Here is a 17,555-nt window from a genome sequence, read left to right on the forward strand (position 1 = left end):
GATATCAGTGCACATAATATCAGATAAATCCCCATGACCAAGACCTCGACAAAAGATATTCTTCATATTTAAAAGATATTACTTTTTTTTTTGATTGATCAGTCTCGATCAGCAACAGGTGTGATGAAACATCAGTCAGTTAATCTAGTGCTGGAATAAAAGAGTTGAAGGAGCCTGCCTGAGAGTGAGTTGTTCAGGAGCGACAAAAGAGATGAAAGGAGCAAAGACAGCAGGTGAGATCCAACAAGTCTGCACGCGGCTTTGCATGATTAAACACCTTCATCGAAAATCCCTGACTGTGCAGCCTGAGCGAGTCCACATCGGGACGGGCAGGCTGCATGACTCTGAGTTGTGTGTGTGTGTGTGTGTGTGTGTGTGTGTGTGTGTGTGTGTGAGAGAAAGAGAGCACGTGTCTATATCAGGACCAGCTGCTGCAGATAAATAATTCAGTCTCGTCACTGTCTAGAGGCACATCGGGTGAGACAGGCAGGTAGAGGACAAATCACATCAGAGGACCATTAAAGCTGTATATGGCTTTAGGAGAGGCCATTCCTCTACTATGGAGCTAATAACCCTTGATGCGAGTCTCATTAAGACTGTACAAACTCAGCACAGATCACTTATTAAGAGAGCGCGAAAGAATAACTAGCTGCCAGCTGAGTGCGGGGACATTTCTCAGTGTTATTGCTGCTATAACGCTGTGTCTTCATTGAGGTACTGTGCATATCAGTGTGTGGGTGCAGACAGACACCAGAAGGCATTTAAAACATGAGGAAGGGTACCTCTTATGTGAAATAAACCGCGTTCATCCTCCATTGTTACAGTTAAATGGAGATGAGACATAAGCAGAGTCACTGGCCGATTGTTTAAACATCCTTCTGCCTAAAAGCCCAACAAGCTATAAAATATAGTCAGTGATGTAAACAGAGCAGCAAACACTTACTCTCTTACCCACGGTCTTCCTGTATAAATTTACTCAACTGCACACTAATACTAAATTAAACATAAAAACATCTCCGGGAAAGCTGAGGGCCATGACTTCCTCCGTAGGAAAACATCAACACAGAGCCTTCATTAGCAGCAACCAAAGTTTATTTGGTTTATTTTTGCATTTTTACAGTTTGAAAATGTTTTCCTCAGGCATTTCCCCTGGACTTTTCATTCAAATATCAACTGTACTATCATTAAGTGTCAGTCAGTGGTTTCTCCATTTAATGCGCTACTGTAAATGTGTATGTGCCAGAATGCAGTGGAGCTATAAGGTCAGAATAACCTCCGAGCCTCTCCTATGGCCCCATCTCCTGGCCACTGGGCTGTAAAACACCACTCAGGGCTGGCTCACAGTCATCACCGGCAACAGCTATTAACATTCACAGCGTCCCTCTGGACCTTCAAACGTAGTTAACGTTCAAAAGAAGGAGGACGGGAAGCAGAGGGATGTTACAGAATGAGTAAGAGAGAGAGAGAGAGATTCAGAGGGAGAGACAGAGGGAAGAAAGAGCAAGCAAGAGTGATTTCAGGGCTGTGCTACAGCAGACGCGAGGGTGGAAAGTGAGTGCCTGCATCATCTCAGTATCTCTATTAATCCATGTCTGCTGGGTGCACTGCAGTTATAACATCAGTGAGAATGCTTCCACTTATGTCATGGCCCATGGAGGGCTATTAAAATGACTGTATCATTAAAATGTGTTTAACAGCGTCTGGCCTCATGTTACTGTCGCTGTCGTGCCATACGTCGTTGAAACAGATGCCAGATGATATCTAATTAGTGGCAGGAGATTTCTGTGTCAACCCTTTGTAAACCGCAGCCAGACAAACCCAGAGATTAACTCTGTCACAGACATGGTCCAGGAATAGCACTGCCCCACATACAGCACATGCAAAGTTCACTGATTTTACATATTGCTGATGAGAAAACGTGTTGACATTCCCTAATGGAGTCTGGACGTGCAGTAGGCACATTATGCTGAGCTGGCGAAATGCTAAATGTCTCTCCGGTCTAATCTAAATGATAAGATGTTAGTCAGGGCCCGGGGAAACAGGAAGATCCCTCTCCGTTTAAATAAATATCACATCAAACAAACTGTGGTGTTTGAAGTGCACAGCTATAAAGATGGCCTGAGAGCTGCTCTTTATTACTGTGCTTTGAATTAAGGAATGGGGCCGAGTGTGTGTACATGAATCAATACAGTCTCAGTGATCTCAGTCTCTGCCTTTATAGTGAGGCCTGACAAAAACACAGCATGCCGTCTTGGTTGTGGTTGGCAGCATCTCAACAACTTAAAGGTACACTGAGACGTGTGCTTTTTTAGTTTTTATCCTTTCCTTCAGTGCGTTATATAGGTTTATCACAGAAAACACTGCTCCATAAACGCCTCGTCAGTAGTCCCGCCTTCAATTCCGCGACTTCTTGACATCACACTACGTCACCACGTCGCACATTCACATTATCCATGCCTATATTCACAGTAGGAGTGAAGCTAACTGGAAGCTGAAAACATGACCAAGCCAACCGGAGACATGGTGAGCGGTGCTCGGGCGTGTGAGGGCTGACCAATCGGAGCAGACTGGGTATCCAGGAGGGGAGGGCTTTAAAGAGACAGGAGCTAAAACAGAGGGGGAATACAGTGCTGCAGCATGGACGGTATGAGAAAACTAATGTGTTTTTCGAGCATTGAAGCACGTAACATTATTCGACTAGTAACCCAAAGTGAAATTACGAGCCTGAACATTAGCATAATATGTCTCCTTTAAAGCCAGTTAAAGTATTAGAAAAATATATGTTACACACGGCAGCAATTAACACTTCATGTGGAAGCATCACAGAGGTAAATACACAGGCATCAATCAGTTGGTCAGCACCCTCTTGTGTGTTTCCCTTATTGCACCGAGCGAGTCAAAAGACTGCAGTATGCGTACGTGTTTGTGTCTGCATCAACTCTCACCGTGTTGAAGTTGTGGAAAAGGTTCATGCTGTGTGGAGGAGGGGCGGTCTCTATGGGGAACTGCAGGAAGGGCTTCATGTCCAGGTGGGGCTGGATCATAGTGGGGGTCCGCAAGAACGCCGGCACCGCCGCTCCGGCCCGGTTTATGCCTCCTGCACACAGAAAAAGACAGAGGTAGATAAATGCACATGCCATATTCATGTAACTAATGCGTCTTAAATAAGAATGAAAAGAGTTCAGACAATTGCTGACATTGCATGTTTCTGGTAATGGACTTGAACAAAGTATAAAATAGGGAGATAAAGAGGAAAAATGAATTGAGTAGCTTATTACTGATTGCATGCTGTTGTTTCACAATGAGCCATAATTGCACTGCAAAGCAATTATTTCTCTGCAGACAGAGCAAAGCTATGTGGCACCCCAGTGAAACACGCAATCTCCAAACTGAGAGAAAAAGCAGCATTTGGACCGTTAAGGACGCACGAATGATTGCTGTGGACAGGACGCTCTGGTTTTTCCTGACAAGTTGACAAGACTGAAGCACTAAAGTGCAGCGGCACTGCTGCGAACAAATGGTGTGATACCGAGGCTTTTGTGGGCTTTGTAGAATTCACGTCAGCGAAGCGTTTCATTACACTGAAAACATTCACATCAAATGAAGCAGGAATGCCACGGAGGCGGTGGGGGATTCCTCTTATCCACCTGCCCGTCTCCTCTCTTCTCCTCTCCTCTCCTGGGAGATATCTGCAGCTTGACGATAATGAGTTTCATCTCAGCGTGTGTTGCTTTGTGTCATCCTGACTCGTGCGTGAGAGTTGGATCACTTGTTTGTGTCTAATTACGGAAATGACTGAATCACAGACTCTGATTCCTCTGCTCAAATCTGACATATGCTCCCTGGATTTGACTGTATCCAACGTGCTGTCTGAGTGGATTTCCACAGGAGCTGATAAACACAGTCACTTCTGAACACCACTGCAAGGGTACCCTCACACACACACACACACACAAAGAGAGAGAGAGAGAAACACACGCACCTGTGAGCTATGTCAATGTTTAATTCTCCTACAAAAGCATGCAAGGCTGTCATAATGATACACGGCTCCCTATTCTCGTCATTGCTCCCATCTGCCTTCTCCTCCTCTCCTTCTTATCCCCCCTCGTCTCCTCTTTAACCTCTGTCAAGGATGATAGTGATGGGGCCCACACAGCAAAACTCAGCCTCAGCAAGCTCTTAGATTAAGCCTCTTAATATCCGCAACTGGATTTCTGTGGCTTTTAAATTCCCCCGAGACTTAAAGCTCTGCTGCTCTCCTTTTTGGGATTGCTCTAAGCTACTCTCTCGCTCTGTTACTTGCTGTCCCTCGCTCTGCTTCCTACTGCTATTCGTTTCTACCTGCCTCCACACTTTCACATGGTAATTTTGTGCATTATTTGACACCTCTGCGTTTTCATCAAGCTTTATGTCACCCGAATGTGATCAGGGAAAATAATATGGCTGCCGCATTATGGGGGGGTTTGGTGTTAGCAGATGCAGTCACCAAAGTTTGGGATTAGAGGGAGCTGGAGAGAAAGAGATAGAGAGAGAGAGAGAGGCACTGACTTTGTCAGACTGAGTGAAAGTGCTGTCTCAGCTGAAGCCCAGCTGCCTTCTGCTGCGCATCTGTGGGCCTCGAGGTAGAGAGGACTGCATCATTACATCTAGTTGGGCATGAAAGTGTCTTATGCCGAAACAAACCACAAATATGTATACACACTTGTATGAAGGCAGACTCATCGCTCACACACAGATCGCATTCTTACAGTCGTTTGTGTTTGTGAGCTTGGGCCTGTTGGTTTTCTTGCTGGTGGATTGTCTCACGCTGACTCAGCACTCACCAAAAGCATACAAAATCATTTTTGCAATGTTTCAGTACAAAGTAACTGTGTGTTGTTCAATCTCACACTTTTTAAGCATGCACAATCGCAAATTTCTCAGAACTACAAACATCCTCAGTCAGTCTGTTAAGCTGAGCTCCTCCTGGATGCTGTTTGTTGTGATGAGAGAGGATGGGAGGTCCTGTAGCTGCTCTCTCCTCCACCTCTACCTGCATGACTGATGAACGCAGCTCCTCCTCCGGGGCTGCACCACTAACAACGTGACTAATGCACTGAATCCTGAATGCATTTATCATGACACTATACCGCATGTTGATACATGGCCTGCGTTTGTGTCTGTGGCGCTTTGCGCAAGCATGTACGCGCGAGCGTGCCTCGCTTGGAATGAACGACACAGTGTTAGCTGAGGTTGCACAGTAGTAATGTTTGCGGCTCCCCAGTGAGTCTGCACTTGAACATGAAGACTGTTTCTGGCAGTGGGTCAGCCAGCCTCTGGCAGGCAGACAAACAGAGAGATTGGCTGACCTGGGAACAGAACGTGTCTCTGCAGCAGCAGCAGTTGGAGCTGAAATCTGAAGAGCTGAGGCCCAGAAAACGGGGAGAGGAGCAGCCGTCCTTGGAGCAAAGACAGAGCTCGATCCACCAGGGACACTATCTGCATATGTGTGTGTGTGTGTGTGTGTAGGCATGTGTTTGTCAGTGTGCATAAATCAGAGTCTGGTTGCTTTCTTCTCTCACTGTATAATTACCCCATTAATTTTAACCTCTCTTTTGGGACCTCCTCACAGTGTAAATCAAACAAATCACTGTATGGAGAAGGAGTGTGCCTGCAACCTGTGCGAGTTTTTGTGCATACAGTGTGTGTGTTTGTGGAGTGTGTGTGCATAAGTGAACACTTGTATGCCGTCCCACCAGGCTCTACTGTGCACATTGACAAAATCTTGCATTAGAGCCAGAGCTAATTAAGTGATAAGTTGTGAGTGTTCCTTATTAAACAACAGAACAAGAGAGCATGACACAATCAAACCCCAGCCACTGTTTACACTTCATCAATTCAGTGCATAAGCTACATATACAGATGTAACACTAATGCTGGGTGGACTTATTGATCAAACAGGGAATTAAATGAATTAACACCAGTTTTGATTAAGTGAGGGTGTTACCATTAGTAGTAGTTTTATTCAGATACCATGTAATACCAGGGCCAGAATCGCCAAAATCAAGAAAGATATTGATACTTTTTATTGTTAAAAGCAGCCAATGTAATATAATTTAAGGGAGCCAAACATTTCATAATTCACTACTGTTCTACTTAAAAAAAACAAATTGAATTTAATAACTTGCCAAACTTGAGACATTTCTGTTTGTGTTTGAATAGCTGTTCTTTTTTATTGTGGATTATCATGTTAACGTTTCTATTATTTTATATTTTAATATGTTTTGTTTTTGGATGGCTGCTACGTTGGACAGAATGGGACTTCTGGGTAAAATAAAGATGAAATACATAAAAATATATATATATATACTGCTCTCTTTTAATTACCTAATTAGACACATGCTTACACAAAAGACAGTTTTTAATGGTAAATAAAGAAATATTTATTAAGTGAATGATCACTCTGCATGCAGCAGCAGAGAGCACTAAGAAGAATGTTCATGTGGCCGGGATGTGAACATATGAAGGATTTATTTTTTGGTAACAATCCAACATACCTTTTTTTTTGGTATCAATTCTAATGCTATCAATACTCAAATCAAGACTTAGTATCAGTAGCATCGATACTGATAAGCGATTAAAAAGTAAAATGCCAATTATTCACTCACAATGTGAGGGTTGCTGCTTTTCTCATTTTGATATGATGGTGAATATAATATTTTTTTTATAGACTTCAGGTCATTGTGATGGCCAATTTACACAATTATCTGGCACATACATGATTACTGATTAACTGAAAAAAAAACTATGGACAGAAATGATCAAAAATCAATAATAAAAATAGCTGCAGCCCCGAAAAAAGCTAAAGCTAAATACTGCATGTAGAGTGTCTGTCACATGTATTGCCATACTCCCCCCCTCTGCTCTCCCTACTGCCTTTCTGGCTGATCTGTGTGAATGTCAGAGTGAGGCAGAGTGACAGACAGGCCAGTCTGGAAGAGCTGAGGGGACTCGGACAGTGATGTGGATGTTGTTAAACCCTCTGACACGCCAGGAATCCTACCAGGCTTGCGGGGGCCATAATCGGAGCTCTTAAACGGCCTGCGGGACACCGCCAGAGGGCTTGGGTGTTGCAGCCAGACGCTTTAACGGGTCTATCTTTATGAGGACCGTTTTGAGTTTTGGACCCCGGGGTTAGAATTTTGATTGAGGTTCAAATTACGGTTAGACTAATGGTTTGGGTTACACATTTAGTTGTAATGGTCTACGTTGAGGGCCAGGAAATGCATGTTAATAAGAGCCCTACCACTTAGAGAGCGTGTTATGTGTGTGTGTGTGTGTGTGTGTGTGTGTGTGTAAGAAGACCACACTTGCACACAAATGGGATGCCCACACTGCCCTTACTCAAAGATTACAGGAAGAGAGACAAAGGACAAAACAGGCTATGTGCAGGTGGAGGCAGAGGAGACAGAGTTAAAGATAGGAAGTGGTGCAGTATACAGCAGATATACAGAGAGTAGGGAGGGAAGGAAGGAGGGTTAAAATTAGAGAGCAGGCAGAAGACAGATCAAAGGCTGGAGCGGATGATTCTCCTATTTGGAATAATTCGCCAGCCTGCGTGGCCCTGATAAATCTGCCATTGGCCACATCCCCGCCTCCACTGGGGAAATACATATATACAGTACACACACACACACACACGCAAGTCAATGCTCCCCGAGTCTATTTCCTCATGTGAGTCATTTTAATTCCCTAACTTTATATATGTGTGTGTGCGTGATTGTATGTGTGTGAGTGACTGTGCTTGGGTTTGAACAAGTGGAGGAAAAACCGAAAAAATAAAAAGTAAAGTGCAAATAACAGATGGAGGATCGCAGCGTTTTCATACGGTTACTGCGTGTGTTTTGTGTTTTCCGTGCCTGTTTCCCACCTCATGCAATATTTATGCTTGATGGTGAACAGAGTAGCTCAGAAACTTTTCCAAAATAAGAGACAGGCACATAATGAATACATCAAAATCAACGAAAGTCAGAAAACATGATGTTTTAAAGGGGTTTCACATGATTTTCACATTAAAAGCAAAAATATATTTCATCAATACTGCGTGAGGTTAGGGAATGAAGGATTATGTTCACTCCAGTGACTGTCTAGAAACTGAAGCTGATGGAGGAAGAGTCCTATAAAAATCACCATCGGGTGTTTTCCTTGTCTCTGCTGCAAGACAAAAAGCTGTTTCCAGAATCTAGGCTAAGAGAATCTTTTCATGTCTTGAGATTATCTAACAGGCTGTGTAGGTTGTGCCACGCTGTGTTCAGCCTTCGTTCCCATGGGCGTTGGGTGCATTCAGGAGAGAACAATGGGAGCAGGGTAGTTGGCACCGGGCACGCTGGACGGCCACAGATGTGCCAGGGTCCTTGGCAGCGCAGGCAGGGAGAAGGAGGTGGTAACAGTCAGGCTGCCAACTTGCCTTTCTGCCGTGAAGCGGGCACCTGTGCTCCACATGGCCCGGAAAGGAGGGAGACATTAGGACTACATTCTTAGTTATAATCAGTGCTGTTGGTGTGTTTGAATATTACAGACAGAAACCCTAATGAGATTCACTACATTTGATAAAACAGGACCCGACTGGGATTAACATAACGCGGTGACAGCTAAGAAGTATTTTTTGGCATCTCTGAAGTTTTGTGCCACGCGGCAGCTTTAGTGATTATCTGCACAGCGTTCATAATTTACTTTATCGACCTAGTGTGTGCGGCACATTGAGACTTCAGACTAACTGCTGGCTCTAAATCTTGAGAAAACCTGCCCTCGGCTTATGTATGCATTATTAAGAGAACTCTGAGTCAGTGAGATGATTTAAAGAGACCGGGGGCTGCACTGGGAGCTTCCTAAACATAACCCCCAACATAGTCTCCCTCATCAAACCTCTTTTTTTACCCTCTCTCTCTCTCTCTCTCTCTCTCTCACACACACACACACACACACAACTGAGTACACCAGCCTTGTACTGTAGAAACACCATTAGCAGCTCCTCAGACCATGTCTGACAGTTCAGAGGATGGTGGCTGACTAACTCATGGAGGAGATAAAAAGTGGGGTTGCCAGATTATTTCACAACCACTGAGGAGGAGAGTTCTCATGACCTAGAATAACTGGCTTATTATTATTACAGTGTTTGTGGTCAGGCGAAGCTGCGAGATTTTTCTGTTATGTCCCTACTGGTCTACTGTTTCATATGGGCTGTAGTGTGAAGCGGATGGCTGGCCATCTGTCTGTCTGTCCCCGCTTCTCTTACCATCGCTCCCTCTCATCTGTCACTCTCAGTCGCCCGTTCCCTCCCTCATGATGAGCTCAGTGTGTATTCTGTGCTGTACACAGCTGTGCCCGGGCCTACAGGAATAGCCAATTCATTTCAGCGGCGGAGGCAGCGTGATAGAGCGCGGACACGCCGGGTACAATAGGGAGCGAAAGAATGAAAATTTGGCCGCCTTCCACTCAGTATTCCCTTCCAGTCTCAGGCCCAGCAGGACAGCGTGCCTCCCTTTCACCTGACCACAAGGGCAATCAACAGAATCACAGGCCCGGCCAAACGTCCCGCTCAAATGCACAGAGAAAAAGCCACTCGCACACTAAGGCTGGCATGAGCACACATATCAAAGAAACACACAGGGTGTTCCAGAAGATTTAATTCACTTTTTCTCTAACTTACACTTACACATCAGTGCACCCACTTTCACACATATAGGGGATTATCCAGCCAGGCTCATGAAGGGCAACATTCCTCTGACTCACACGTCTCCCTGCCTTTAAAACTGTGCCCATCACGAAGCAGCTGACTCTGTTTTAAGCTCACGTCCACGTACACACACTCCCTCGCAACTCATTTAAAGCACAGGATGGGCCTGAAGCCTCACCTGTCACCTCGAGATCCTGCAGCACGGAGGGCTGCGCAGGTCATTAGCCCTGAGTGTTTGTCTGGCGGCTGCATCCTGAGCTGCTTACCTTCCTGGATGCTCCCTACACAGACAGCTGTGGCAGCAGCAGCCCTCCTCCAGAAAGCTGCCTCAGCCTCTGCTACGAATGAATTATGTACTCACAGCCTCTGACTCACAGGTAGTGATGCGCTTCAACGGAGAGAGCACTGAGTGCAACAAGGCCCACATAGTGCTGGGAGACACACGGTGAAGATTTCTACCTTCATGACAAGTGTGCAAACCCCCCCCTCCCCCCCAGAAAAGAAAAGAAATAAAAACCCTGAGCAGGTTTGACTGCGAGTGACCACAAGAGTGTGCTGCTGAGCTCCTCTCAACTTCAAAGCAGCCACAGTTGTTATTTTAGCGGCTGAAAAATGATTATGAATGTAAAAATAAAAAACCACATACTCTTATCGAACTTTATCTTCCCCATCTATTCTAATCATGGCATGCTAATTTCTAGCTTCCTGTGAAGGTTAATACATGCACACAAGGTAGGTGGATGCAGATAAAGATCTGTTTGATTTGCTGCCTGGAACTGCCGGTGTTATGCTACGCTTTAATGGGAGGATTATGCAGGGGAAAGCGAGTTGGCTTCTCTGTGTATTCATGTTGCATGTAAGGTATTTGTGGGTGTGCGTGTGCTCGTGTGTGACAGGTAGGGTAAGGTTATGAGGGCTTGGTTACTGTGAAATGATGCAGCGGCCGCAAACTCAAGGGTTCAGCACAGTGCTGAGTATTAGTCAGAACATGTCTCAGTCCTTAATCCCAATATATACGCACTGCAGTGAGTCTCGTGAAAACACACACACACACACAAAACTGCAAACTACCCTATATAATGCAGTGCCAGTAGTGAAATACGATGGGTTATATAAATGGCTTACACATGAATGCCGGCTTTGTTTCCGAGGGTTTCTATCTGCATAGGCAAAGTGTTTGTGTCTGTGTACATTTTTCTGCATCAGTGGGAGGGTGTTAAACTTTCCCCTCTAATTGTAGGGCTTTTAGATTTTACCCAACCTACCAATTTGGAGAACAGCAATTTTGCTAATTTCATTGTACTGTAAGGTACCAGTAAAGTACAGCCTGCAGCATGTGTGGTATCACGCTCTGAAAAAATGCCCGGGCGGCAACAACAGGAAGATCAAACGAGCCAAAACCAGCTTCCACTGAGCGATCAAAGCTTACGACACGGCGCGTCTCACACGCATAGTTTACATTTTTAGGTGAAAGGACAACAGAGCGTGAGTTCATCATCCCCCTCCCATCCTTTCACAACACACACGCAATCACACACACCAGAAACTCAATCTGTTGCCCTTTGCAATCTGATCAGAGAACTTAATTCCTCACAAGGCCATTTCAAGAGCAGCTTCACATCCAAAATATTATCACATGTAAGAAATAACTCCAGACACACACCCGCTCTTCAAAAAAAAAAACACACACACACTAGAAAGATAACGTAGGGTAAACCTTCAGTCTCTCCCAAAGGGGAGTATTGTGCGTAATGACAGAGTGGAAGGGGTGGTAATGACACCCTAGTGAGATAATATGACAGTGGCAGGCCCCAAAAAGCCCCCCCAAAAGATCCTACCTTGATCTCTCTTAAGTAGCTGAATCAAGGCTGGGAGGATTTAATTGCCAGTCTGCCTCTTTGGTAGACTCAGAGGAGTTCACTGGGGATTCCAAGAGAGACGGAGAGAGGAAAGATGGGAGCTAAGGGAGGAGGTATGATGCAAAAATAATGGGATGGAATGAGGGTGCAGACAGCCCGCCTCTGATAACCCCGGCCTACTTTGTCTGTCAACTCTCAACTCCATAACACACAGCGTCAAGGATACACACCAGGACCAATGCACGTGCTTGAGCCATAGAAGCAGATGCACACCCCCTTTAATCCTTCAGATAAATCTCCTGCTGGCTCCTCGTACGGCAGCAACTGAACTTTTGGAGGCTGTTTGCTTTTGTTACTTGTGGGGTTGAAGGGATTGTGTGGCGGTACGGCACACAAACACAGAGGCGCGCCCGCACACTGGCTTGCACATACATGCACACACGGATCGCGTAGGCCGATCTCTCCAGAGTAGGCTGCAACCTTCCTGATTCATGCTGTAGATATGCTGCTCTGTGATCAGCTTTGAAAAGCTAAATCCTTTGACTCAGTAATTTTCCCTGTCTTTTTTTACACTGGATCTGTATTATCTATCCATCCAAGGGCAGTAAAGGTGGGCTGGTAAAATGATATATCTCTATTCCTTCCCACATGACTGATATCCTGTTTGCCTCTGGTTCCACCTTAAATCAATGACAGCTCCTGATAATGATGCCCGCTCAGGGAGAGTAGCCGCATGTTGGTCTTCGTGTTGCAACTTGCAGCAAAACCCATTCAGGACAAGATTAAACGACTTAATGAAAATATGTCTGGATTGGCCCCAGTCACATTACATTCCAATGTGATATTCATCTCTATAGCACCTCATGTGATGAAAGCATGTAATTATAGTTGAACTATGGTGCAGGCACCAAATGATTTTGCCGTGCAAGGCTCGGCTAGTCTGCATTCTCTGTGTGCGCTTGGTGACGGAGAGTGTTTGTGCTGTTTTGAGGTCAGTAATGACAGACAAATAGCTGTCAGGGCTAATGGGAGGGGACAGCCAGGGATGATGGGAACACAGAGAGAACAGCGCAGCTCAATGCAGTCCGACTGTGGTGACAGAGCGCTGTTACAGTGTTCACACAGAGAGAGGGTCACAATGAGAGCACAAAACAAACACACACCCCTGTGCGGTTACCCTTGTCAGGGCACTGGCTTACATCTATTCCCTATCTTATCACTAATCACTAACCATGTAACCCACATGGTTACATAGAAAAACCTACTAAGTCGTCTTAATTCAATCATAAAACACAGGGCTCATTACAGAAAGTTCCTGTCAGACAACTTATCTTATCTCAGTTTAGGATGATTTTTGGTATTTCCTTACTGCATTTAGGACATTATAAACTCTGTCCTATAATCAAAATCAGCACCAATAATGTTGTTAGGTCTGTATGGCAAGGGCAATGAGTATAGGGAACATTATAAACACTGAAATATTATGATTGAAAGGCTTCTCAAATGTTAACTGTTGGAGAATCTAATGTTAGCCTGTTGGGGAAGCTGACACTAATGTTAGCCAGTTGGTGAAGTTAACATTGATTTAAGCCTGTTGAAGAAGCTAATACTGATCTTAGCCTATTGGTGAAGCATTGACATTAGCCTGTTGGAGAAGCTAATATTAATGTTAGGCTTTTGGAGAAGCTAACTCTGACTTTAGCCTTTTAGGTTTAAATTTCCCAGACCATGTAAAAATTGGTAGGCAATATATCCTCTCATCGAATGACACGATTAAAACCTCAGACTCGTTTAAGCTAAAACGTAATGCCTTAATTTGCCGTAAACGTAATTTTGCTGTTACTCACTGTTGGAAATACACTGTAACTGTGAATTTAAGATGGCAAAATAAGCACGGAAAAGGAACAAGTGGCTGAATTACTCTCAACAGATTTTCAGAGGCATATTCCCTTAACAGGGAATAAACTGATTGACTGCATCATCCAGCAGCTTCACCTCAGACTCCATACTCGTTGCGTCCATCTCCTACGTCCTCTTTTAAATTCCCTGCTGTCTGCTCTCTTTCTTTCTCAGGTTTCTATCTTTTTTATGTATTTTCCCTTTGTAATGAATGCTCCTCCCTTGGCTGTGGGCCAGTCAGGTTTGTAAGATGATCCCAGGGTTGTCCAGAGGAGATGTGTCTGAATGTCTCTGGCTGTGGGCAATGTCTGCATCAGTGATGGATGGACTGTTGGAATGCTATGAAGGAAGAACCCGAGCACTGCTTTGTTGTGTCTGTTGAAAGACAGTGATCCACTGCAGCGGAGGGAGATTAGACTTATGGCACTGGTAGAAAGGGGAGGGAAAATGCTGTCTGTGTATCAGTGTGCTGCAACAGGGAATAGAGGGATAACCGGAAAAAAAGAGGGAGAGAGGGAAAGAAAGAGGACAAGGTGACATTCTTAGTCTGAGAAGGCAGCATGTCCCCTCTCTGCCTCAACTCTCCTCCACCCGTCCTCTGTTGTCCGTTGTTTTCCTCCTCGCAGCCTGTTCAAATCCGCTCCCACTTGTTCCCTGTCACCCAGCCCCCACCCGAAGCCACATTTTCCTCTCCCATCTCCTCCCCTTCTTCCCTTGTTCCAGGCAGTGGTGGTCACACACCCAGGTGGAACAAAAGCCAGCGACTTTATTCCCATGCACCTCCCAGAAACCTGTGCCCTCAGGTATGGAATTCTATCACTCAGCCACAAACAGGTGGATCAACCCAAATACAGTCCGGAGGACGGCAACAAAGGCACCAGATTCTCTCTGAGATTAGACCCCCAGCTTTAAGAGGAGGGAAAAGGAGGGGGCGCGATGTGGTGGTGAGAGAGGGATGTGAGGATTTAAAAAAACATATATACCTGCGCTCTTTGAACAACCATAATATACCCCTGACCAATGTTTGCAAGTCCATTTCATTGACTTCCATTCCCCAAGGGAGGGTAGAGGGCAATATGCTATCAGCCTAATAGAGTGGGGGATGAGACTTTATGTGGTTGACAGCCACTGCTTTCATTTCAGCCCTGCAGTGTATTGTCTATGAATATGGAGTAGCCTAACAAACGAGCATGTCCTCTAACACGTTGCTCTCTGTTCATCCCTGGGCAATCCAACCACAGCACCAATCTCTTTAAGTGCTGCGGGGTCTCGTCTCTAATGTCACTTGTCATTGGTGTGACCAGAAATGACACTTTTGTTTAAATCAGCATCCATCACCTCCCCGCTGTAAAGAATTGCAGGCAGCTGGGGAGGTGTGCGTACTCCGAAAGTCAGGGCAAGCCACCAGGATTTTTTTAAAGGTTAAAGCAACATCTGAAATTTAAAACACTGAGCTGAAATTGTGCACCATCAAAAAGTCCCCCCACCCGCCCCTTCCCCTGGTATAGCTCATTATATGGAAGAGGGAATCCTCCTTGAACTAGACTTGAGCTCATTTGTCAAAGTAGAGAGCAGTGTTTTCCCTCTCTCGTCTCATACATAGGAGCTAAGTCGAGAGCAATTTTTATGCTTTTTCATGCCACCCCCAAAACTTCCAAGTTCAGCTGAGGCGTATTCAGCATATTTTTCCATGATAGCAGGTGATGCATTATTCAGCAAGCTCTGGTTGATCTTGGCTGTAATAAATCTCTGGTCTATAGACACGTGGACTTAAACCTGCACACACTTCTTACAAGCACTCACAAGAGTTGCATTCTCCAGTGTTTATGCATGATGAATAAAGAGGAAGTGAGCATCTCTGAATCACACCCCCGTGGAGAGATCTTAAACAAAGAGTAGCATGGATGAAAGGAGCGCTGGGCTTTTGAAAAGCTATCCGAAGCAGCATGGTAATGAGAGTAATGAGGATATCAGACGCTGAACGTGGTGCAATATGCTTGTTAAATGTGACAGCTGAATTACATCAGAGGTTCACCCCTGTGAAGCAAAACACTACTGAAGCAAATATTCTGTCCCGTAGCTGAATGTTTCCTCAGTTCACACTGACATTTAGGAAACCTTACTGCAGGCATGGCAGAAGTGTCTACACCTGTAACCTACAAAAAGGGCAACAGGGACACCTGGTGATGGGCAACACTGGTCCCCAACTGGAGGGTCATAGGGTCAGACAGCCCCAGAGACAGTTAAAACAGCCCGTGAAGACAGTCGCATAATGTCTTCTGTGGCTCTGGAGGAAGTCATTTCGGGAGTTGAGAGCGCTTTAAACAAAAGTCTAGCATTAGAGACTGGAGCCTGGTATTTGAAAGATAAGGGTGCATACCAGGCTGGTCAGATCTAATGAAAGGATGATTGAGTTGCATTACAGGATAAATAGGTTTTGGACCCATACTAAGAAGTAAAAGTCAGTACACCTGTGCTACATCAATTCTGACCGTCCTTTTTTAATCTGTCTCTGGCATGAGTCGCTACTTCGTCGAATTGAAATAGTAAATCACTGATGCGCTGTTTTAAACACGATATTGAACTCAAAGCAATAGGATGTCATTGTGGAAAATGTGCTTATTTCCTCTCCGGCAGAGAGATAGATGAGAAAGAGGATGCCACTCACATATCTGTCTGGTCAAAACAAGGCTCTATTCAGTGGCCCATTTAGCTTAGCTTAGCTCAGAGGCTGAAAACAGGGGGAACACCTAGAGTAGTAACCAGCAGAGGTTCCAGTAAGGTTACCGATTGAAGATTGTTGTTTTTTGTAGCAATTAAATAAATGAAATATAATGCGTTATTCATCATTTGTTTACAGAGAAAAAAACATCCATAGAGCTAGTAGAAAGGTGGAGAGTTAAAGTGTATTTTTTCCATGAAAGCATCATGATGATTGTAAATCATTAATTTTACAATGTTTGTCAGGTCCTAAAGAGCTTTGTGTAAGAAGCCTGAGCCAATTTGTGAGCCAATAGTATAGCGCCATTGGTATTATGTGGTATTTGTGTTTCGTCAGCGATCAACAGTCTTGGCAGTTGCAGAGTTCTACAGTACGCGCCCAGCATACTGTACTGTCCTACTGTTGGCCAGCTAGCGTTAGCAACATTAGCTCGTGCTGGCAATGTTAGCCAGTGCACAAACTGGCAACCACTTGAGAGAGCCCGTGATTTGAACAACAGCGGTGTTATAACATGAATGCAATGGAAGGGGGAGATCAAATGCAACATTCAGTGACTGAATGCGATCAATAACAACTTCAAAACATCTCGATCGATCTCTGTTGGACGGCTGCAGTATAGGTCATAAAACCTGCCCCCTCCGTGTAACTAAAGGCTCAAAGTACACATTAAATACATTTTTCCTAAAGATTGTCTCTGTCACTGTAAGTGTTGATTAATTTTTGCAGCGCCGGATCACTACTGTGCACTCTGGTTCCAAATTACATCACCAGGTCAATATCGCAGCACTAGTATCTAAGATCGAAGCTAGGATAACTTATTTTTTGAACAGGTAGAGGACGTAATCTTTACAGTGTTGATAGGAGTTGAACTTGTTGGTAAGTGGACAGAGCCAGGCTAACTATTTCCCCCTGTTTTTAGTCTTTGTGCCAAGCTAAGCTAACCACCTGCTGTCTGTGCCCTGCTGGACTGCATGCAAGTTTTATCAGTCTTCTCAACTTATTCTCGTGTGTATTTCCCAAACTATCCTTTCAACTTTGAACAACTTGCTACCACTGAGTTCGGCACCCTGTGATTAACTGTTTACAGACTCACAGTAAATATAGTATTTACAGTAAGAGTCTGTCTGTGGTTGACAAATTCCTGCTATTAAATCCCAAAATCCTTACGCAGGAGCGCATCATGGTTCGGACCTTATGTAAGACCTTGAGACGACCTTGTGCTCTAATTGGTGGATATTGGATAGTGGATATATGTAGATTGCGTGTGTTTATAGAGGAGGGCTGTTGGACAAAAGCCTTACTGGAGAGTAACAAAAGAGGGACAAAGATTGAGAAAGGCGAAAAGGACAGTGCTGACTTG

At 44.7% G+C, this 17,555-nt stretch overlaps 1 protein-coding gene across 3 annotated transcripts in view; it reads right to left on the bottom strand.

The window, feature by feature from the left end:
- The window catches only part of znf385a (zinc finger protein 385A), a 69,903-nt gene that overhangs the window by 27,158 nt on the left and 25,190 nt on the right, over positions 1-17,555 (bottom strand). For all 3 annotated transcript variants that reach the window (XM_084367306.1, XM_084367307.1, XM_084367309.1), the window contains exon 2: positions 2,946-3,097. In XM_084367306.1, the coding sequence (XP_084223432.1) occupies positions 2,946-3,097 (152 nt within the window). The remainder of the gene's footprint in view (positions 1-2,945; positions 3,098-17,555) is intronic.

This window comes from Pagrus pagrus (assembly GCF_965226575.1).
Source record: "Pagrus pagrus genome assembly, chromosome: 11".
Taxonomy (NCBI): domain Eukaryota; kingdom Metazoa; phylum Chordata; class Actinopteri; order Spariformes; family Sparidae; genus Pagrus; species Pagrus pagrus.